The following is a 21,213-nucleotide window of genomic DNA, read 5'->3' as shown; positions in this document are numbered from 1 at the left end:
AAAGTAAAGATACTTGTTTGGGGTGATGAAAAATTTTGGAAATAGGTACTGGTGATGGTTGTATAACGTTGCAAATGTAATTAATGCTACTGAATCATACACTTAGAAATGCTTAAAATGGAAAATTTTATGTTACATATATCTTATTACAGTAGTAATAATAATAAGGATTCTATCTGTTGAAATTCTATAATACCCTTGGGGTGGATAGTGGCTGGGAAGTAGTATTAGTCTTTTGAAAAGGCTTGCTAGGTAACTCTGAGGTACCCTCCCTAGATTAAGAACCTCATTTTTATTTATTTTTATTTTTATTTTTTTAAAAGATTTATTTATTTATTTATTTGACAGACAGAGATCACAAATAGGCAGAGAGGCAGGCAGAGAGTGAGGAGTAAGCAGGCTCCCCGCCGAGCAGAGAGCCCAATGTGGGACTTGATTCCAGGACCCTGGGATCATGACCTGAGCCGAAGGCAGAGGCTTTAACCCACTGAGCCACCTAGGCGCCCCCAAGAACCTCATTTTTAGACTCTAGGTTAGTAATATCCCTCTTCACCCCTTCACCCAAGATTTCCTGGGCCCCCCTGGCTGCCCAGGGCATTCCCCTGTGCATGGTACACTGGGCCTATGACTAACAGTTGGCAGGACCAGGACTTGAACTCAGTTCCCAGTGATTCCCAAGCCTGTGCTCTCCCATCTTTCCTTCTACCCATTCTGCAACAACCAGGAGAGCTAAGAGTCTGCTTTTCTGATTCAGCTAGGAGATCTAGTGAGACAAGCCTGCCTGTGGGTAGATATGCAGTGTTATCTGTGTTATCTGTGTTACCTCAGGTCCTTCTCCCCCACAGACTTTCACACCACAAGACAGGTGGTCTGACTTTGATCTGGGAGAGTTGAGTCCAGCAGGGTTTCATGCTAGAGCCTAGCCAGAAGTGGTCTCTATGCACCCCGTCCCCTTAATGTGACCCTTTGCAGGTGGCTGGGGATTTTGATTACTAATTTCCTTCCTGATTCTGAACACGCACAAGAAAAAGAAAGTGCTTAGAGCTACTTGGATGAAATACAGCAAAGGAAGTTCTCTAGAACAGAACTGGATCAAACCAGCTGATGTTTTAGTCACTAAACATCAGCGGATTCTAAGCACTAGCAAAGGAACCTTCCAGAAATGGTACTGTCAGCCTGAAGGACAGGACTAGGGAGAGAATTTTTATTGTGTATCTCAGTGGATCTGGCAGTCATCCACCCCACCCCACCCCCGCCCCGCCAAAGGATAGTTGCCCCTTCAGCCTTCCAGAGGACCTCAGGCCCAGTCCACCTCCTGGGGTGGCATCTGGGGATTTTCCTTCCTGCCAGTCCCTGGCATTTGTGCTTATTAGGCCAGTAGGCCTCTCTTGTCCATGATCTGTCTACCTGCCTTGTCAGCCCAGCCTGTTGGTCTAGTGTCTTCTGGAAAAGTCTGTCTCAGCTTGGGCTTGAGAGAAAGCTCTCCTTGACTGGTTCTTGCAATCTGGCTCTCTGCTGCCCCCACTTGTCAAGAACCAAGACTGACAGCAGTGGTCTGGGTGTCCCCTGTGCTCTGGCTGGCAATCCAGTTCTTGGAAGAGGGCTCTCCATCACCTTCCCTCCAACTTGCCTAGCCTGAATTTTTCTTTTTTTAATTTTAAACATTATTATTTTAAGGTAATCTCTATATACCCAATGTGGGGCTTGAACTCGTGACCTCAAGATCAAGATTTGGCTGCTCTACAACTAAGCCAGCCATGTGCCCTGAGCCTGAAATTTTTGGCGAGGGAAGAATTAGCAGTGCGACAGACGTTCATTGTCATCTGCATGTCTCTTGATCTCTAAGTCATATGTGATCTGACTCTTTCCTGTGTGACTTCTTGATCTTTATTTGAAGTCCTTTGCAATTACTGTGCAAATTAATACTTTTTAATGGGTTGAATATGTTGTCTTTTCCTTCGCCGATTTCACTTCTGTGTATCCAGCTCACCTAAAGAGAGGCACATGGGGGGAAAAAAGAAGAGAGAGAGAGAGAAATAGAGAGAGGCTTATGAGGACAGGGCTCAGGCAGGACCTGTACAACCTTCCTGGCTCCCTCATTCACCAGATCCTGGAACAACACATGGAGAACATTGTTTTCAAGCAGGAAAGAAGCTTTCGGCCATGTCTTTTCAGTCAGAATGAGGCCTCAGAATCACGTTGAGGAGGGAGGGTGTTAAGCTGAACCTTAAAAAAATTTTTTTTTAAAAAGATTTTATTTATATGAGAGAGCACACAAGCAGTGAGGAGGGGTAGAGGGAGAGAGAGAAGCAGACTCCCTGCTGATCAGGGAGCCCGATGCTGGACTCAATCCCAGGATCCCGGGATCATGACCTGAGCCAAAGGCAGACACTTAACTGACTGAGCCACCTAGGTGCCCCAGACTGAACCTTTTATATTTTTATTTTTTTAAAGATTTTATTTATTTATTTATTTTTATTTATTTTTTTATTTTTTAAAAGATTTAATTTATTTATTTGACACAGAGAGATCACAAGTAGATAGAGAGGCAGGCAGAGAGAGAGAGGGAAGCAGGCTCCCTGCCGAGCAGAGAGCCGATGCGGGACTCGATCCCAGGACCCCGAGATCATGACCTGAGCCGAAGGCAGCAGCTTAACCCACTGAGCCACCCAGGCGCCCCAAAGATTTTATTTTTTTATTTGACAGACAGAGATCACAAGTAGGCAGAGAGGCAGGCAGAGAGAGAGAAGAGGAAGCAGGCTGTCCGCAGAGCAGAGAGCCTGATGCGGGGTTCGATCCCAGAACCCTGAGATCATGACCTGAGCCAAAGGCAGAGGCTTTAACCCACTGAGCCACCCAGGCGCCCCCAGACTGAACCTTTTTTAAAAATTGAAAAGATTTTGTGGTTTTACTGAGAAATTGATGTACATCACTCTATAAGTTCAAGGCACAAGCATGATGATTTGATTTACGTATATTGTGAAGAGGTTACCACAGTAGGCTTACCTGTATTCTGTATCCCTCATCTCATATGGATACAATAAAATGAAAATTTAAAAAATTCTTCTGAAACTAATGTCACATTGTGGGTCTACTGTACTTTAAGGATAAAAACGAAACTAAATGTGATGCAGACTCTTACGATCTATACTTTATTTTAAAAGATTTTTTGTGTGTTTGTTTGTTTATTCATTTGAGACACAGAGAAAGAGAATGAGCAGGGGAGAGAAGCAGAGGGAGAGGGAGAAGCAGACACCTCACTGAGCCAGGAGCCCAATGTGGAGCTCGATCCCAGGACCCTGAGATCATGAGCTGAGCTGAAGACAGACACTTAAGCATCTGAGCCACTGAAGTGCCTCTTAACAACTTTCCCGGGTACCATACAGCAGTGCTAGCTGCAGGCATTATGTTGTACATTGTATGTTCGGACCTTTTGACCACCTTCTCCAGCTCCCCCTCCCAACACCTCTGGTAACCATAAATCTGATTTCTTTTTCCAGTTTCTTTCCTTTTTATTAGATTCCTCATGTAAGTGAGATCATACCGTATTTGTTTTTCTCTGGCTTATTTTTTTTTAAAAGAATTTATTTATGTGACAGAGATCACAAGTAGGCAGAGAGGCCTGCAGAGAGAGAGGGGGAAGCAGGCTCCCTGCTGAGCAGAGAGCCCATTGCGGGGCTTGATCCCAGGACCCTGGGATCATGACCTGAGCGGAAGGCAGAGGCTTTAACCTACTGAGCCATCCAGGCGCCCCAGCTCTCTGGCTTATTTTATTTAGCATAACACTTCAGGGTCCATCCGTGTTTTTTGCAAATGGTAGGATTTTCTCATTTCTTATGGCTGAATGATATAGTCTTTTGAAAACACATATTCCTAAGCCTTGCCCACTTAGGGACCCATTTAGGAAGTAGAGGGTGGAATCTAAGGTTCTGTATTTCTTAGGCTGTCCAGAAGATTCTGATGTTTACCTGGCAAAGGATTACTGTGTTCTACATAGGCATGCATGAAGATCCACTCATTCATCCGCTTACCAAACATATGCACACCACGGTGTACCAGGCAAGGGGCTTCTGGTGTGGGGGTGCTAGTGTAGGAAAGGAAGGACACGTACATGTACATAGACTTGTCCATGCCATGGTGATGCACAGGTCTGTAGCACAGTTAATTAGTATGAGCATTGTGGTTGTTTTTCCAGAATAGTTTGTGTTTTCCTCTCTGCAGATCCTCAGCACTCTTGTCAAAGGGACACGCAGACCTGTGACCTGCAAGATTCGCATCCTGCCATCGGTAAGGAGGGTGTTTTACATTTCAGGGTCCATTTTCTCTGGGAGTGTTGATTTGAGGGGTGGTGAATGATTCTCAAGGAGCTGAATTAGGTTTGGAGGAGCTCCCACTTTGGGAGGTGGCAACTAGCTGTTCGCACTGTAGCTTCAGTAACCACCCTGGACTGTCCTCTTCCTCAGCTGGAAGATACCTTGAGCCTTGTGAAGCGGATAGAGAGGACTGGCATTGCTGCTGTCACAGTTCACGGAAGGTGAGTGGTTGTGTATCTAGTAACTGACTTGGAGGGAGGTTCTCAGCCGTCTTTTTTTTTTTTTTTTTTAAGATTATTTATTTGAGAGACACAGAGAGATAGCAAGAGAGAGCATGAGTTGGGGGTGGAGGGCAGAGGGAGTGGGAGAGGGAGAAGCAAGACTTCCTGCTGAGCAGGGAGCCCAACTCAGGGCTCTGTCCCAGGGCCCTGGGATCACCACCTGAAGGCAGATGTTTAATGGACTGAGCCACCTACGTGCCTTGGTCCTCAGTCATCTTAACAATGCTTCTCCAGACCCCAGGGCATAGTGAACTTTTCTTCTACACAGGCAGCCTACCTCTGCCTAGCTCTTTGACATCCTCTAAGTCCTGAGAGCAGTCAAACCCTTTATAGGCTGGCATTCTTCTTTGTTTCATTCACTGAACACCTACTGGTGGTAGACACTGCACTGAGTTTAAAGACAGAAGAAGAGGAAGACTGAGTTTAGAGACTCAAGGGGAAGAAGAAACACCCATACCCTCAGGATGTGTAAATGGTAGAGATTGAGTGATAGGTTCAGAATTGTACCATGGGCCAGGAAGTGATGGAATTAGAACTCTGACTCTGAATCTCATTTTCTTTCTACTACGTTGAGCCATGGCTTCTCCCTTGAATGATCCCAGGCAGATGGCTGTTCTTTTTTAAAGGCACTGTCTCTTTTGTCTTCCCTTGTTGGGCCTCCAGCTGTCGCAATGACTACTTGAAACAGCCCTTGTATCTGTAGCTAATGTGCTGTCTTCTGGGAGCTGACGTGTTGCTGACAGCTGCTTTTGGTTTCCCAGGCAGTTTTGCTCCCTGTGTCTACGATGTGGTTTTGTACATCCCAGGTGAACAGACTCTGGCCAGAGTGACACGCCTTCTCTGAGTGTTACTCCTTTTGGGTTCAGGGGTCTTGTTGGAACAGCCCACTGCTTGCTGGTTGTTTCTATTCCAGCATTTCAGACAAGTGAACCCATAACTCCCAACAGGAAGAAGAGAAAAGCAGAGCTGTGCGGGTTGAAGCCAGTAGGGGGCGATGAAAGGCCATACATATGTACACACATGCCCCTACCTGCCACAGCAGGCTCTAGGCTCAGGCTGCCTGGTTTGGGCTCCCGGCTCTGCTGCTTGTTGGCTGTGTATCCTTGTACAAATCACTTAACCTCTCTGAGTACCACATTCCTCATTTGGAAATTAAAATAATTTCTGCTTTATAGGGTTGTCTTGAGGCTTTTATGAGATCGTGAATATATAGCCTTGGCACGGTGCCTGGCGTATGGTATTCTCTGAATAAATATAGCTATTCCTTTTTGCCAGTAGTTGGAAACACCAGGAAGACAGATTTGGGTGCGTTTCAAGAAGGGCCTTCAGGCCATCAAAGCTGTTGAGGATGGACTAGACTGGCTGCTGGGGTTGTGGGGAGGTGGAGGTGGAAGATGGGTTGACAGGCCTTCTGAGGTCCTGTGGCCCATGACCCTTCTATTGAGGAGTATACCAAAAGGGATGGGCCCAGGCAAGACCTGAGCAAGAGCTCTCTGCTCACCCATCTCTTTTGCTTGTTCCTGAGCACAACTTAGATCAGAGCTCACTTCAGTATCCCTAAGACTGACTGATACATAAGAACTTCTCGCAGTTAACCTTGGAAAGAGGGGCCCCAGGCTGTGGTCCTTCCTTGCTGGGGCTTGTTGTGACAGCCATGATCTGTGGCCTGTCCTGGTCTGCCGTGTGCCAGGTAACTTTCGCCAGGATCAGCTGCCCAAGTTGGCCTCAACATAGACAGCTGTGTGGGAGTGGCCAGTCTGAGGGCAGCAGCTGTTCCCAGTCTCGTAGGGAGGGCAAGGCCGGGACAGTAGAGGCAGCATTCTTATAGCACTGTTCCTCATCTCTGGCAGAGGTGAGGGGAAGCCAGGGAGAGGTGGTGTGACCTTGGGAGCCAGGCCACCTCTGCAGCCATGCCTCACCTGCAGGCCTGTAAGCCTGGACTTGCCTTCCCAGCAGGGCCTAATGCTGCTCCTGCCCCTTACAACAGAGGTCATGGAGAGACGTCCTCTGCAGTCCAGAACCCTGTTCTTCATGGCCACGTGTTCTTCCTGAGGTTCAGCAGGGAGGACAGTAGGGTTTGACTAAGGTAGACTGTTTGAACCATGACACGGCCTCAGCTCTCGGCCCATCTTTTTTCTTTATTTCCAAGGAAGCGGGAGGAACGACCTCAGCACCCTGTCAGCTGTGAAGCCATCAAAGCCATTGCTGAAGCCCTCTCCATTCCTGTCATAGCCAAGTAAGCCTCTGTTCTTCATCATTTACTGTTTTATGCTCCACCTCACTCTGGGGGATTTGAGCTGACATACAAAAAGCGGATGGAGATAATATTAAAAAATGATCTACGGGAAAAGGAAAAAAGGTGGGGCAAAAAATGAGGTTGGGCATGAGGTTGAAAAATCTGTATCATGTCCCCTGGCCTCTGGTGAGTGGCTGATGTAGGTGTGCAGCAGGCAGGGCGTTCTGATAGAGGGGTTGAGATAAGGGAGTGTTCAGGGGACAGGGAGAGCGAGAAGGCGCCCCTGAAGCAGGCCCCGGGCAAAGTGATGTCACACCCAGAGTTAGGTATGCAGGGTGTAGGGTGAATAGTCCCAAGCCAGAGTGTACAGAGGTATGGTTAGGGGGCATAAGGCAGGTCACAGTCCAAAGCATTCTGGGCAGCTACAGGACCAGGAGTGGAGACATTTGTGAGGCACGAATGACCAGCCCGGAGGCTTAATAGTAAGACAGTGTCCAGTTGTCACTGGGGAGCTGGCTATGTGGGCCAGTTGGGATCCAGTGGAGCCTTGCACCTTAGGAGGGCACAGAGCCTGAGCACAGGATGGGAACAGAGAAGTTCCAAAGCCCCGAAGCCCTGACAAAGGGCACACCTGACTGGTGGGAAGGAGGGACGGAGCTAAGGTTGGGGGTCTTAGCCAGGCCTGGTTGTCGCTAGGCCAAGGACTTGTAGGAGTGGCTCGGAGAGGGTAGGGCTACTCGAGAGCCTGAATCCTGCTGCTGCTGCTGCCACCCAAGGGTCTTCCCCACAATACATAAAACGCTGTCTCTGGATTGAGGCTGTCACTTGACTTCTAGTGGAACGGATGCAAACAGCGGTTTCCAAGGGGGCCCTTGGGGCCTCAGGGTGGCAGGAAGGGAAATTGCAACCAAACTGGGCCTCTTTCCTTCCTCTCATAATCTCCACTGCGTCTGTGGTTTTTGACCCAGCCATTAGTAGATACATAGGTGCCCCAGACTGGGGGTTTTCGTGTGATCCCAGCGTCTACTGACAGACCCAAGTCTAGATTTGGGATGGCTTTAGGATGAAGAGGAAGGAAGGTAAAATCTTTGGGAGACCTGTTACGTGCGAGGCCTGGTTCAGGCTGTTTTACTGCGTTATTTGATGTGGAGTTCCTGACCCAAAAGTGGGGTGTGTATTATGACCTCTGGTCTCCTGAAGTGCTCATAGCTGAAGGATTTGGCCAAATCCAAACAGTTAATCTCAGCAGTTCTGAGAATTGCCTTTTTCTGAAAATGCTGGTATAAGGATGGGGACAGCCCTCACTCTCCTGTTGCCTTTCAGTGGAGGATCTCACGACCACATCCAAAAGTATTTGGACATAGAGGACTTTCGACAAGCCACAGCAGCCTCTTCGGTGATGGTGGCCCGAGCTGCCATGTGGAACCCGTCCATCTTTCTCAAGGAGGGTCTGCGACCCCTGGAGGAGGTCATGCAGAAGTACATTCGATATGTACGTCTATGCACTTTTTCAAAAGAAACATTTCTCACTGTCTGCCACATTCCTGCAAAAAGCACCTTGGGAGAGCCCCCAGCCACCAGCAGCCTTTTTGTGCCTCTCCTTTTCTTTTTAGCTCTCGTAATGTGGCATTGGGTCTCCCTGACTGCAGTGTAAAGACAGCGTGCTGGGGAGGCCTGCCCCTACCATTACCTTCTAAAGCTTCCAGGCTTGGGGGTCATAGTAAAGACCCCTGGATTCTTGGTGCTGCCAGGGTCCAAACATGTGATGTCTTTCCCTTTCTCTCTCATTACCCCCCCCCCAACATACATGCACGCACAGTGACAGTGGTGTTTGTATCACCCGTGCCAAAGGGTTGGTGCCTGAGCCGCCACAGCCTGGAGGAGCCATGGTAGCTGTTGTTGAGGACAGATTATCTCTGTAGAGACTTCCCTTTGGTCATAAGTTAGAATCACTTCTAAAACACTTTTTTTTTTTTTTTGCTAATTCCCAGAACCCTTTACCCTCTTACTTAGGGACTAACCTTTTCCTCTTACTGAGATCTTGATGGTAGTGGCAGAGGCATTTACTTCCGAAAGAACTTTTTGACTAGTTCACCTGCCCTGTCCCTTTGGCACAATCCTAGATTTCTGTGAGACTCTGAACATGTCTGCAGGCAGAGGTAGTGGACTTCTAATTCTTTGGTGTGTTGGGCCTGAGCAGAGAGTCCAGCCATCATCCTCTTCAATATTGGGGCTCACACCCTTCTGGGAGGGTCAAGAGCTTCTCAGATCCTCAGACTGCCCATACCCTCTTCAGGCCATGGCCATGCCTATGGCCGCCGTGGCCACCATGGCCTATGGGCATCCCCAGGACTGTGCAAGCTGGAGGTGGTAGGAGGCCCTGAGGCTTCTGTCCAGAGATAGGCAGTTTCTGTTCTAGAGCCTCCCCTGCTTGATGCTACAGCCCTCATTCCCTGGGTTTCAGGTGTCCTGTTGGGCAGGTTGGTGACTACTGGGCTCTCTCGTACTCTGGGCCAGCCAGAGACAAGGGGGGGTTTGCCTTAGCCCAGGCCACCTGTCTGGCTCTTGCAGCTGGCTGGCATGTCTGTAGGAGGGAAGATACACTCAGCACTGCTCCCTGTGAAAGGTGATGTTATCATTCCTGCTCAGTGTGTCCTTTGGCAGCTCCTCAAGAGCTGTTGTCCTGGAGAAAGGAGTGGCTTGCAAGCAAAGGCAGGGCTGCTTCTGGTCCAGCCAGGTGCCTTCTATCCCTGACAAGCTGAATCAAGGCCTTGCTACTAGCTGGGGCTTGCCAGCAGATCTCTGCTTTGTCCTCTGCATGTCATGCCACCTTCCCAGGTGCTGAAGACATAGGCCTAGGTGGGGGTATTAGAAGGGTATAGAGGGTGAGGGCTGGGAGGGTATTCTAGAGGGCCAGGGCATCTCTCACCCAGTGCTTTTCTATCTGCCCCAGCCAGGCAGGCTTCTAATGTGCTTCTCTGTGCAGTCAGCTTGCCTCCCTGAGCCTGCATTTGTCAGGAGTAGTGGTAACAGCTGCCCTCACGCTTGTGAGACTTGTGAAACTCAATGAGGGGGCAAGTCACATGTGAACATGATTGATAGATGGTGCTGTGCTTTCCCATGCAGGTGGGATGTTGGAGACAGGTTATTTAAGATGTGGGCAAGGAAGGTATCCACTGTGTATAGAAACAGAAGAATCTTGCCCTTATCCTGGTGTGGCTCCTGCCACATCAGAATCTGACTTGCTCCCTATCCCTGCCCTGGAAGAGCAGCAAGTCTTCTGTGGTGGCCTGTGGTGGCTGAAGCAGAAAATGCTCCCTACACATCTGGACGTCCTTTGGCCTGTCTGGTTGAGCGTGCTCCTAACCCTGGATCTCAGCTATGACTGTTGAGCTTTGTACTGCTCGCTGGAGGAATAGATGGCCAGGATGGAGGTGGTTTTCCTTATGGGTTCGCAGTGCCCCAGCTGCAGGCACACCTCTGCTGTCCCCTTGGAGCCCCTTTCTCTGCCATCAGGGCATAGCTCAGGCCTCAGAGCCTGCCTGGGCAGCAAGTGGGCTCATGCTGCTTCTTCCCTCAGGCCATACAGTATGAAAACCACTACACCAACACCAAGTACTGCTTGTGCCAGATGCTACGAGAACAGTTGGAGTCGCCCCAGGGAAGGTTGCTCCATGCTGCCCAGTCTTCCCAGGAAATTTGGTGAGAGGGGCAATGGCTGTCCGTCATTCCTTGCAGACGTTGCCAGGCTTGACTATGAGCCCTAAAATGACTGTCGGGGACCAAGGATGCAGCTTCTGGAGGTGGATGTATAGGAGTGGGGTTGTGGTACAGTTTCACCTCACAGAAGAGGAAACTTAACGAAGCTTTGGAACTTTCCATCCCTGGACTGACCTCACAGCAGAATTTGGGGAAGTAGAATGCTGGTAGGATGGAGGAATATGGGGTCTGGGCTTGGGAATTCTCGAGGAAGGGGCTTTCATGGTAAAAGATCTGTCACACACTAGACCCAGTGGTCAGGAGGTGGGGGTTGTAGAATTGAGCCCCTGGCCTGAGCCTGTGCCCACAACCCATAACTGCAGTCTGGGAGGCTACCCCTTGGTCCTCTGCATTTGGTGTAGATCCTCACAACCTGGCCTGGTACCTATTCCTCTGGCTCCCTGTCTGCTTGTCTGTTTTCCCAGCTCCACATCTGTGCTCATGCTGGGTCTTCTGCCTGAATGCTCTTTCCTCCTCCCTCCTTAAAGAAACTTTCCTAAACCACACTTGTGCCCAGGCACCCATCCTCATGAATATCCTTTAACCTTCAAGATGCTTGCTAGAAGGGAAAAGAGTTGTTAGAACTCTCTTCCCAAACCTGGGCTTGTGGTGTTGGTTCTGTCCCTACCCCACATAGCTTAATCAGCTTGAGTCGGGTGTCTTGTGAGTTTAAGAGAAAGAGTATAATTCTGTAGTTCTGAGTGGTACCTCAGTTTAGGCTAGGCCTAACTGCTTGTGGCTGGAGCAGGAAGTGGGGAACCACTTAGTGGTCGTGGCCTCTTGTCTCTTCTCCCTTGGGCCCACATGAGGATGGGGCTGTGTATAACCCAGGCACTTGTTCAGTGTAGGTCAGTTCGCTCACTGCTGGCTGGGGACACTTGCCTGTGTTTTCTTTGGAAGAGAGGCTGGGCTCAGGTGGTAGAGGTGACCTTTACAGCCTTTTCCACTCAGCCCAGCCTGCCCTCCAGTGTCCAGCCTCAGAGGCTCACACTCACTCTCTGCCAGTCAAAGCTGATCCCAGGGGTAGGTAGGGGAACCTCCTGATGGCTAGGTCTCAGTGGTGTTTTTGTGCGGTGGGGAGAGGCGGCGGGAGGATGGGGTGGTCATTTCTCAGTGGTGAGACCCTGGGCTCTTGCAGTAGTTTCCTGGATGCTGGGCCCACTAAGGGGTTTGCTCGGCTCTGCTTGTCTTTCCACAGTGAGGCCTTTGGCCTTGGTGCCTTCTACGAGGAGATGACACGAGAGCTAAATGCCCGGCGGGCTGAACTCTTGGCCAGAACCCCAGAGGCTGCAGCGGAGCCAGCTGAAGACACTTCTGGTATCATTAAGATGGCTGTCAAGTTTGACCGGTAGGTCTCCAGGTTGGATTCTGCTTGGCCAGGGCCCATGGCCTCAGCTGGCTGATTGCTATACGTGGTTAATGCCAAGTTCAGGGACCACAGGTCTTCTTTGTTTAGATCCTTGTTCTCATTTTTCAGCATTCCAAAGAAGGCAGTTTGGGGAAGATGGTTCCTAAAGGGCAGGCAGCACTGTCAGGGGTGTTGTCCTGGGGTGACCAAACTTCTTTCCTTGGTTCACCTTGTCCCACAACTCAGGGGACATAATAAGGGTGGGTACTGAGCTAGATCCCAGACCACTGCTTGGCTATCTATGTTCCCACCCCCCACCCAGTCCCTCTGGCTTGTCTTGAGAGGCAAACTGGATCTTCTTCTTCTTCTTCTTCTTTTTTTTTTTAAAGATTTTATTTATTTATTTGACAGAGAGATCACAAGTAGGCAGAGAGGCAAGCAGAGAGAGAGGAGGAAACAGGCTCCCTGCGGAGCAGAGAGCCCGATGCAGGGCTCGATCCCAAGACCCTGAGATCATGACCTGAGCCGAAGGCAGCGGCTTAATCACACTGAGCCACCCAGGCGCCCCTTCTTCTTTTTTTAAGTAAGCTCCACGCTGGGCATGGAGCCCAGCGGGGTTCCTGAACTCATAACCCTGAGATCAAGACCTGAGCTGAGATCAACAGTTAGGACACTTAATCAGCTGAGCCACCCGGGCTCCCCTGGACTTTCATTTTTGACTAGTGAAAGTTGTTTTCCAGGCTAGAGTTCAGAGTGCTGGGAGTTCACTTTGTATCCTAGTTCCCCAAGCATGCTGAAGCCCATCTTCTCTTTAGGTAGAATCCAGACCCCATGCCACTGGTGGGACAGAAATGGGAGCTCAGGGAAATAAGTACAGGAGTCCTAAGGCAGCAGCCTGGTGGTCAAGGCCTGACTCCTTCTCCTCCTTGCCCTAGGAGAGCATACTCACCCCAGATCACCCCCAAGATGTGCCTGCTGGAATGGTGTCGGAAGGAGAAACTGGCGCAGCCTATGTATGACACGGTGAGTTCCCGGCTGTGGCCTGCCCTGCATCCTGCTCTACAGTGCCTTCCACAGCCGGTGCCATTGCTCCCAACATACCCATAGCTCATACCCTGAATTCCAGACTGCTTGACTGGAACCTGGCTTTGCCCTCCATGGACATGCCGTGGTTGCTGGCGGCCCGACTGTTGCTGATGTGATAGTCCCTTCCCTGTGACAGTGGGCTTATTGTCAAACTCTCACCACTTTCATAAAATTGAATTTGAGACCTATGTAAGGGGGCTGCTTGGGCCAGTCTCTGCCGGTGGTATTGCTTAGACCAGGGAGACTTCTCTGAAAGGACCAGCTGGCTTACTTAGGAAGGATGCTCAAACCCAAGTTAGACAGACATGTGTTTGGACCAGGCCTCAGCCAGTAGGGCTCAGAATTGGTCCCCAGACTTGAGGCCCCAGGTGGAAACTGTAAGACAGTCTTGCTTCACATCCTTTGGTCCCCATGGCCATGCCTTATTTAGGCTGCTCTGTCTCTTTGGACTAGCCTTCTTACCTCTGATCTCCTTCCAGGACTTGTGTCCCCCTCTCCCAGAGTGACTTTTCCAGAACAAATCTGCCCTCTGCCTTCCTGCTCAAGTCTCTTCTCCTCAGTGCCTTTGGGGTCAAGCCCTAGCACCTCAGCACAGAGCACAAGGCTCCCCAAGTGCCTTTCTGCTTCCTGTCTCATCCACTCAGCTCTTCGTCCAGCCATATCACCTGGTTGCTCTGCCAAGTGTACCTTCTCTGCCCCATCCTTGTCCCCTCTTACCCCTTTGCCATCTGGTGAATTGCTCCTCATTTTGTGTGACCTGGCGCATCCAGATGTCAGTAGGAGCAGGATCCAGAGTCATGCGCTGCTAAGGGCTCTGATGGCCCTTGGCTTAGGTATGTGATTGAACTCCTGACACACTGGAGTGTCACTGTCTGTTTATGTGTCTGCCTTTCTTCCTCGGCAGATGCACCAGGCACTTCTCCTGGGGAGGACCATGTGATACGGTTAGCCTTCGTTTAACTTAGGTGGGAGGTATTTCCCTTTTTCTGTCTTCCACGTGATCCTAGCAGGTGAGCCCCAGGGCTCATTCCTCTTGCCCCCACGCAGCCATCCCTATTTCCTTTCCTCTCTTTGCACCAGGTTCAGCGCCCCCTGGATCGCCTTTTCTGCTCCGTCGTGACTGTTGCTGAGCAAAAGTACCAGTCTACCTTGTGGTGAGTTTCCTTATCAGTGGACTTGGGGCTTGGGATGAAGGGCCTGAACCGAGCCTTGGCCGAAGAGGGTTTGGGGAGGATGGGATACCTGGGCAGTGGACATCCCCAGGCGATGACCCCTTCCTCGGTCTTGTTAGAATCTTTGCCAAGGGTTTATAGAGTCAGGCCTGTCCAGCCTCTTGCCCTGCAACCAGCCTACCTACCTGCATGCCTTATTGTCTGTCCCATGCCTCATCTGCCCAGGGACAAGTCTAAGAAATTGGCGGAGCAGGCTGCGGCCATTGTCTGTCTGCGGAGCCGGGGCCTCCCTGAGGGTCGCCTGGGCGAGGAGAGCCCTTCCTGGCACAAGCGCAAGCGGGAGGCCATTGACCAAGACCCTGAGGGTTCCAGAAATCAGGAGCACGTGGTGCCTGGGGAGCTGTGCAAGAAGCTCTTTGTGGCCTTGGGAAGTGGTGAAGAGAGCCCCCTGGGAGGCTGGTGAGCATTGTCCCTACCTTGGTCACCTGCTTCAGGAGCCTGGCCATAAGATGTCTGTGGGTTCAGACCATGAACCAGATGCCATCGGACAATTCTCTGACTGTTCCTGGCAGGAGTTACGAGGTCCTGACCTGGGCTGTCAGCCTGGAGCACAGGCTAAAGGGTGCCTAAGGTGCACATCTCCCTTGGTGGGTCTGAGTAGCAAGGCCGAGTTCCCAGTGACCTCAGTATTTTCTTTGAAAACAGGAGCTTTTCAGGTGGCACCTCTCAACCTGACATTGGTACAGTGCAATAAAGATCCCCCCACCCTTCCCTGCAGCTGGCTGCTTTAGCTTTGGGCATCTTCACACACAGACACAGGGCCTGGTGCAATTATTTTACTCCCATCCTCTGTGCAGAGTTGGAGTTCCCTAAAGCATATCCTTCTGGGTCTGCGTGGAAGTGGGGGATGGGGTATCATCTTGAATGCACACAGGACTTGGGATGAGCCAGGAAGGCCCAAGAAGCCCATTCTACTGATGGCAAACCTGAGGTACTGCCCATCAATGGATTTTCATGATGAGATGTGCTATAGAATCTGGGGAACAATTAGGGTATCTGGTGCTCCCAGAAGGGACCAGCTCAGGTGAGTGTGGGGGTCCCTGGGTTTGACCCCCAGCTAGCTGGAGCCCAGACCTGATGAGGTCTCTGCTCCAGACAGGGGACAGTGAGGACACACGTTGCTGATGCCAGCAGTTTAGGGCCCTCACAATTGCCCACCCACGCCACTGCCTGCCACCAGCCCCCACTATCCCACTTGGGCCGGAAGGAAGTGGCAGATTCTCTTTAATTTCCTCTTGGCAGTGAGAAGCAAACAAACGGCTACCACATCTCATGGGGCCTCCCCCTCTTACTGGGAGGGGCGTTCTGACCAAAGGTCCCTGCCCTGCACCACCCCCGCTTCCTCCACTGTAAACACACTACTTCTCCTCCCCTTTTCCAAGTTCTGTGGGGAGGGGCGTTCCCCTCCAGGCCACGGCTACATTTCTCTCCTGTCCCTGGGGTCAGGCCCCTGTGCCAGGCTGCTGGCCCTGGTGGCCCGAATGAAAGATCAGGCATGTGAGGCCTCTGTCTCAGTCCCGAACCGCCCTTCCCCTCACACTTGTTCTTCTCTATGCAGATAAGGATACCGCACTACCAGCTGCCTCCCAGAGCCCATTGCCATCTGACCTTGGGAAAGTCACTTCTAGCTCTCTTTGGGCCTGAGGGCCCTCAGAGGAGAGGGAGATCAGCTGCTCTCTGCTTGCAGGAGGCTGGCTGGAGGATAAATAGGCCTGTGATTGGGGCACTGTGTGGCTAATGGGGTCACTCCATGCTGGGGTGCCCTAGCTTCCTAGACTAGTGCTCCAAGAGAAGAGACCCCACCCAGGAGACAGCTGAGGCTTGGTCCAGTCTCAGCATCAAGCTTTAGGCACAATTTCTGTCTGATTTTTCTCACAAAAAAACTGTCTCAGTTAAAACGCCTCCTTTCCTCAGATCCCAACTGGAACAGGGCAGACAGGGTGGCCCTAGTGGACCCCTGGGCATCCTGAGCTAGTCAGAGCTTGTGGAAGGACCCTGTGGTGGCCAAATACCAAGTCTTAAGATCCACTTCTCCTGTGGGGTTGGGCTGTACCATTGGGTCTTTTCTCCCACCAGTGTACTTTCCCTGGGGAAGCCAGGTGGGGTTAGGTTTATTTCTGGGTTTTGGGGAAGGAGAGGCAGGGTGAAGGTCAGCTGTTAAGACAGAGGCTGGAAAGATAAAAAGAGAGGCTGGAATATGGGAACTTAGAGGGCCAAGGAAAAGCACTGGGGAGAGGGTCATTCACAGGGGAGCAGGTGGAAAGGGGCTCATGTGTGTTTCATAACTGAGGATATCTGGCCAAGATCCCAGGTATATGTTGGCTTTCAAATGGTCTCACGATAGCATACCTCAGTGAGGTCTCAGAGTGACCTGCGCAAGTCTGGGACTGACTGGGAGGGCCCAGTCAAGTCTGAAAGCTCTTCTCACTGTTCTCACCATGCCCACCTTAAATTCAGGACACTTAGATGCCTAAAGCCCTTTATGGGCCAGTGTCTATAATACATATTCATGCATTCCAGCCACCTAGACTGAAGACGTACTCATAGCTCATCACATTTCGGGACTCATGGTTTTGGGCATGAGAAGGAGGGATAACTAAAGCTGGAGGGGATGGCATGTCTTCCGAAGGCCACAGCAAGACTGGACTTCGTGCACAGATGAGTGGGGAATCTTTTAACCCCGCACACTTATTTCTTTCCAGGTGTCAGTCCTGCTCAGAACCCTTCCGTGGCTCTCCACTGTCCTCTGGATCAAGTCCAAACTCCTCAGGCTAGTATCTGAGGACAAAGTGCTGACCCTGTCTTCTCAGCACTCTGTGCTGACCTCAGCAACCAACGTTCTTCAGTTGTAGTTGGCTGGTATTGCCTCTGCCCAGCTTGGGAGCTGCTCAAGGGCAGTTCTTGTGGCCGCTATGGCCAGCCTTGGTGTGGGTGTGGGGAGCAGGCACAAAAGAACAATCAGACAAGCTTGTTGAATGGGATATGTGGCATGGAAAGTAAGAACTTTTCTAAACCCTGACCTCCAAGGGTCCTATTTCCCCTAATGTGGAACAAAAGGTGCTGGGCTGGGCTAAGCTAAGCTGTACCATCCCATGGCTCAGAGGCCACAGGAGAGCCTTCAACACTGGGGGCTCAGGACCAGGCCTATGAAAGTAATGGCTTCCCCTAAATCTCAGGCTTGACTCACATTCACACAGGAGAGGAGTAGAGTATACAGAAACCCACATAGTCCTTGTCCACCAGTCTGGGGTCCAATCTACTGCCGTAGTCCCCTGGCTGCCTGGTTTCACAGGGCTCTCAGAAGGCTGGAGGCAGGTCAGATGGCCTCCTGCCATTTATAAGAGCTTTCGAGCTGGCCTGAGGAAGAGCTGATAGGGGAGGTCCTGGCTGAGGAAAAGGGGCAGAGGGACTTCATGTATTGGTGTGTGTGAGTGGGGTGGGCCTGCGTTCCAGCCTGCAGAGCTCTTAGCCATTGCTGCCTTTCTGACAAAGGTGATAACACTTTTCCTTCAGTCAGTGCCCACCATGGCTCCAGCCCTTATCCAGGTTAGAGTTCTCAGTTTCCTCCAGACCAGAAACCTTCCTAAAACGTAATCCCTTCTGAGTGTTCTCCAGCCGCACAGCGGTTGGGGTACACAGATGGATTGCACAGATGCACAGATGTATGCATTTGGAGAATGGGTGAATTTTTAAAGCCATCTCTAGCTTCTCTGTGTGGTCCCTTTCCAGTGGTGGGACTGATAGTTCCAGAATCTATCTCTTGCATTCCCCCTGGCCTGGCTAGTTGAGTCCGTGGTTTAGAGGGCAGAGGGGATAGATAAAGGTCTGTTTCCTTAATCCAGATGACAACCTAGGGAAGTATTTTGGGGAGCGGTCTAGGCAGTGGGACCACAACACATCCTGAAATTGCTCATTAGAATATTTCAACCACACAGTGCTGATTACTCCCTCTCTTGACCCCTGTTATTTTCTTGTGTCCCTAACCTCCGCCTTTGCCAGAATTCTGAATATGTAAGTTCCTTGCTCTCAATCCTTTCATGGCTCCCTATTGGTCTCAGGATAAAGTCTAGATACTTTGCAGTGGACTGTAGCTCTCTGCCCATTCATCTGGCCTTACCTTCTGCTCAGTGCTTTCTGATTTCTAAGTTTTTTAAATCTGTTCTCTGCCTGGATTATCTTCCTCACCTCTCAGTCATCTTTCCAGTTCCTACTTAGTCCTTTGGAGGCCCTGCAACCTCAGGGGATTATGAACCTTCCTGGAAATCCTGGTACATCCCTAATTTCTTTGTACAGTGATTATAGAATTTCTGGCCTCCTTTCCCCCAACCCCTGAAGGGAGACCAATTTATCTCTGCTTCCCTAGGTCCAGCTCAGGTATGTGTACAGAGCATGGGGCAGGAAAGATTTTCTGACCTCAGGGATGAACCTATCCAAGATGAGCATCTCATCTACTCTGGACATTACCTGCCCTCCTGACCCAAGGCCTAGTTAGGCCTACCCTAGGGCTCCCTGGTAGCTTGGGCTTTAGTCCATATTTTGAGACCTTTCTTTTCTTTCTTTTTTTTTTTTTTAAAGATTTTATTTGTTTGACAGAGAGAGAGATCACAAGCAGGTAGAGAGGCAGGCAGAAAGAGGGGGAAAGCAGGCTCCCCGCCCAGTAGAGAGCCTGAAGCCCGGCTGGATCCCAGGACCCTGAGATCATGACCCGAGCCGAAGGCAGAGGCTTTAACCCACTGAGCCACCCAGGCGCCCCATATTTTGAGACCTTTCTATAAAGAATTCCACTTTGTCCTCTTCATCTTTTTGTGGGTGAGTGCCTGGGCCCTTGCACCTGCACCCAAACCTCTGAGACCTGGTGCCCTGGGTTCCTACAGCAGCTTGCTTCTAGAGATACTATGCCCTGTGGGGCCTGGAGCTAGGGAAGTAGGTCATTGCCACTTCTCCCAGCTCCCAGTCCACGCTGTCTTGAAGGAGTCCTAAGTAAACAAGCGAGGCTAAGCATCCCTTGGCATGGCCTCCACCCCAGGCCCAGGAGGAGGCATCCTTGGTCTCACGGGGAGACAAGCCCGCTGGGGAGGGACAGAGAGCGAAAAACAGTTCTTCAAACACGGTGTCATTTCCTCTCCACTAACAACCACCCAGTCTGGGTAGTGGGTCTTCTCGCTTTCACGGATGTGCACCGGGATGCTGAGGTCACCGAGCCCGTAAGTGGTGCGAGTTCACCACCGGTTTTCTGGATCAATCCGCTTCGACTTCCAGCCATGGACCGACCTTGCCCGTGGGGCTTTGCCGAGGCCTCGAATGCGCCGGCTGTCCTCCAGAGAGCAGCTGCCAGCTGGTAGGGACAGACAAAGGCACTGCCACCCGGCGTGGGCCCCGCCCCGAAGGGGTGGGTCTGCATTGTTGAGGAGCTGAGACTCGGGACTCCTCCGGCTGCTGCGCAGGTTTCCTCCGACTCCGCCTCAACCTAGCTGAAGGCTCGGCCCAGCCCTGCCATCCCTAGACTCCATCATTAGGGTTGGGGTGGCAGGATGAGTGCGTGAGTGGCGTTCACGTAACCCTCTCCGGCCCTGACACCTTCCCCAAACCTAGCCATCAGAGCAACATTTCGGCCGCCGGTCACCAAACCCATAACCCCACTCGACGTGAGCTCTGCCCAATAAGGAAAGGGATCTTCGATTGGCGGGTGGATTGGATTGCACTCAAATCCAATTAGAGGGCCCTGGTTTAGAAGTTGGGAGAATAGCGGCCGAACTACAACTCCCAGGAGGTAGTGGGGCTATCCAACCCTCCTTGTGCACGTGACTTCCTTCTCCCGGAGAGGGAATCACGCGGTAGGCCGGTGAGGGGGCGGAGCCTTTGGGCCGCTGTGTTGCCAGTGACCTATGGGCAGCACGGTGCCTGGGCGCTCAGTAGGGGGCGGGGTTAGGCGTGCTACACTGCGCGGCAGCGCGCGGGCGGAGGCGGCTGTTGAGGGGCGGAGAATATCTGCTAAGGTGGCCGTGGCGGCTTAGGCACCAGCGACAGACTGTGGCGGCGGCTCTTGGCGCGGCCAGCTCTCGAGTTTGGAACGGAACGCTCGGTGTCACGGTCCCCGCTCGGAAACTTTGCTGTGGAGCCGCGACCTCCTGGCCCGCGCGGCCCGGCATGAAGCGGCGCTGAAGAGCTGCCGCCTCCGCCGCCTCCGTCGCCGCCGCCGCCAGAGGAGGAGTCGCAAGCACCCTGGGCCACGCCGATGACTACTGCAAACTGTGGCGCCCACGACGAGCTCGACTTCAAACTCGTCTTTGGCGAGGACGGGGCGCCGGCGCCGCCGCCCTCGGGCTCGCGGCCTGCAGGTGGGTGCCGGGCCGGGCGGGACTGGAGAGCGTCCCTTCCTCTCTTGGTTCGCACGAGCTCGCCCCTTCCCTGTCCCTTGGTTGTCCCGGGATTAGTAACACCGTGTGTGTATGTTTGTGTGTTTGTGCGTGCGGTGAGTGAAGAGCGGATTTAAGTCGCTTAAGAGGCATGTGGGTCGCAGCGACGTGGAAGTGGCCGCGGGCTTGGTTGGAGGCGAACTAGTGGGGAACTCGACTCCGGGACGGCTGTAGCCAGTGGACGCCTGCGGTTTGGAGGCCGAGGGTCGGGGCCGTTGCCCAAGTGGCGTCTGGTTGTCGCTGCTTTGCCAGCGTGGTGCAGAGAAAAAGCTGTCCCCGTGAAGTGTAAGCGCGCTTGGCTTTTCATCTATCCCAGGTTTTAAACATTTGTTGTTGTTGTTGTTAGAAAGGTGCACATTCTTGAGGTGTAGGAGTTCTCAAAAATTCGTGCACATGTCTGTTTAAATCTACTTTGTTGGGAGAGTAATGCCATCACGTTAACACTTGTGCAAGTTTATGGCCCACATTTAATTCGAAGAGTAATTATAACGGGACTTTTCTGAAAACTGGATTTCTTTTCTTGAGCAAAATGTTTCGGAATA

The 21,213-nt window shown here is 51.5% G+C and overlaps 2 protein-coding genes across 8 annotated transcripts in view; both read left to right on the top strand.

Moving 5' to 3' along the window:
* The window catches only part of DUS2 (dihydrouridine synthase 2), a 54,528-nt gene extending 35,701 nt beyond the window's left edge, over positions 1–18,827 (top strand). For 5 of the 6 annotated variants that reach the window (XM_045988980.1, XM_045988975.1, XM_045988978.1 and 2 more), the window contains 10 exons: positions 4,222–4,287; positions 4,464–4,534; positions 6,744–6,830; positions 8,154–8,322; positions 10,411–10,532; positions 11,788–11,937; positions 12,873–12,960; positions 14,104–14,177; positions 14,421–14,654; positions 16,958–18,827. In XM_045988980.1, the coding sequence (XP_045844936.1) occupies positions 4,222–4,287; positions 4,464–4,534; positions 6,744–6,830; positions 8,154–8,322; positions 10,411–10,532; positions 11,788–11,937; positions 12,873–12,960; positions 14,104–14,177; positions 14,421–14,654; positions 16,958–17,030 (1,134 nt within the window). In that variant the 3' untranslated portion in view covers positions 17,031–18,827. Of the gene's footprint in view, positions 1–4,221; positions 4,288–4,463; positions 4,535–6,743; positions 6,831–8,153; positions 8,323–10,410; positions 10,533–11,787; positions 11,938–12,872; positions 12,961–14,103; positions 14,178–14,420; positions 14,952–16,957 lie in introns of those variants that run through there. The other variant, XM_045988981.1, reaches the window with a different exon arrangement.
* A 136-nt stretch (positions 18,828–18,963) lies between these two features.
* The window catches only part of NFATC3 (nuclear factor of activated T cells 3), a 132,748-nt gene continuing 130,498 nt past the window's right edge, over positions 18,964–21,213 (top strand). The window contains exon 1 of one of the 2 annotated variants that reach the window (XM_045989040.1): positions 18,964–20,593. In XM_045989040.1, the coding sequence (XP_045844996.1) occupies positions 20,491–20,593 (103 nt within the window). In that variant the 5' untranslated portion in view covers positions 18,964–20,490. The remainder of the gene's footprint in view (positions 20,594–21,213) is intronic. The other variant, XM_045989039.1, reaches the window with a different exon arrangement.

The sequence above is a fragment of the Meles meles genome, chromosome 19 (genome assembly GCF_922984935.1).
Source record: "Meles meles chromosome 19, mMelMel3.1 paternal haplotype, whole genome shotgun sequence".
In the NCBI taxonomy this organism is placed as follows: Eukaryota; Metazoa; Chordata; class Mammalia; order Carnivora; family Mustelidae; genus Meles; species Meles meles.
Note: the sequence above shows the minus strand (reverse complement) of the source record. Positions and strands in the feature narration are given on the sequence as shown.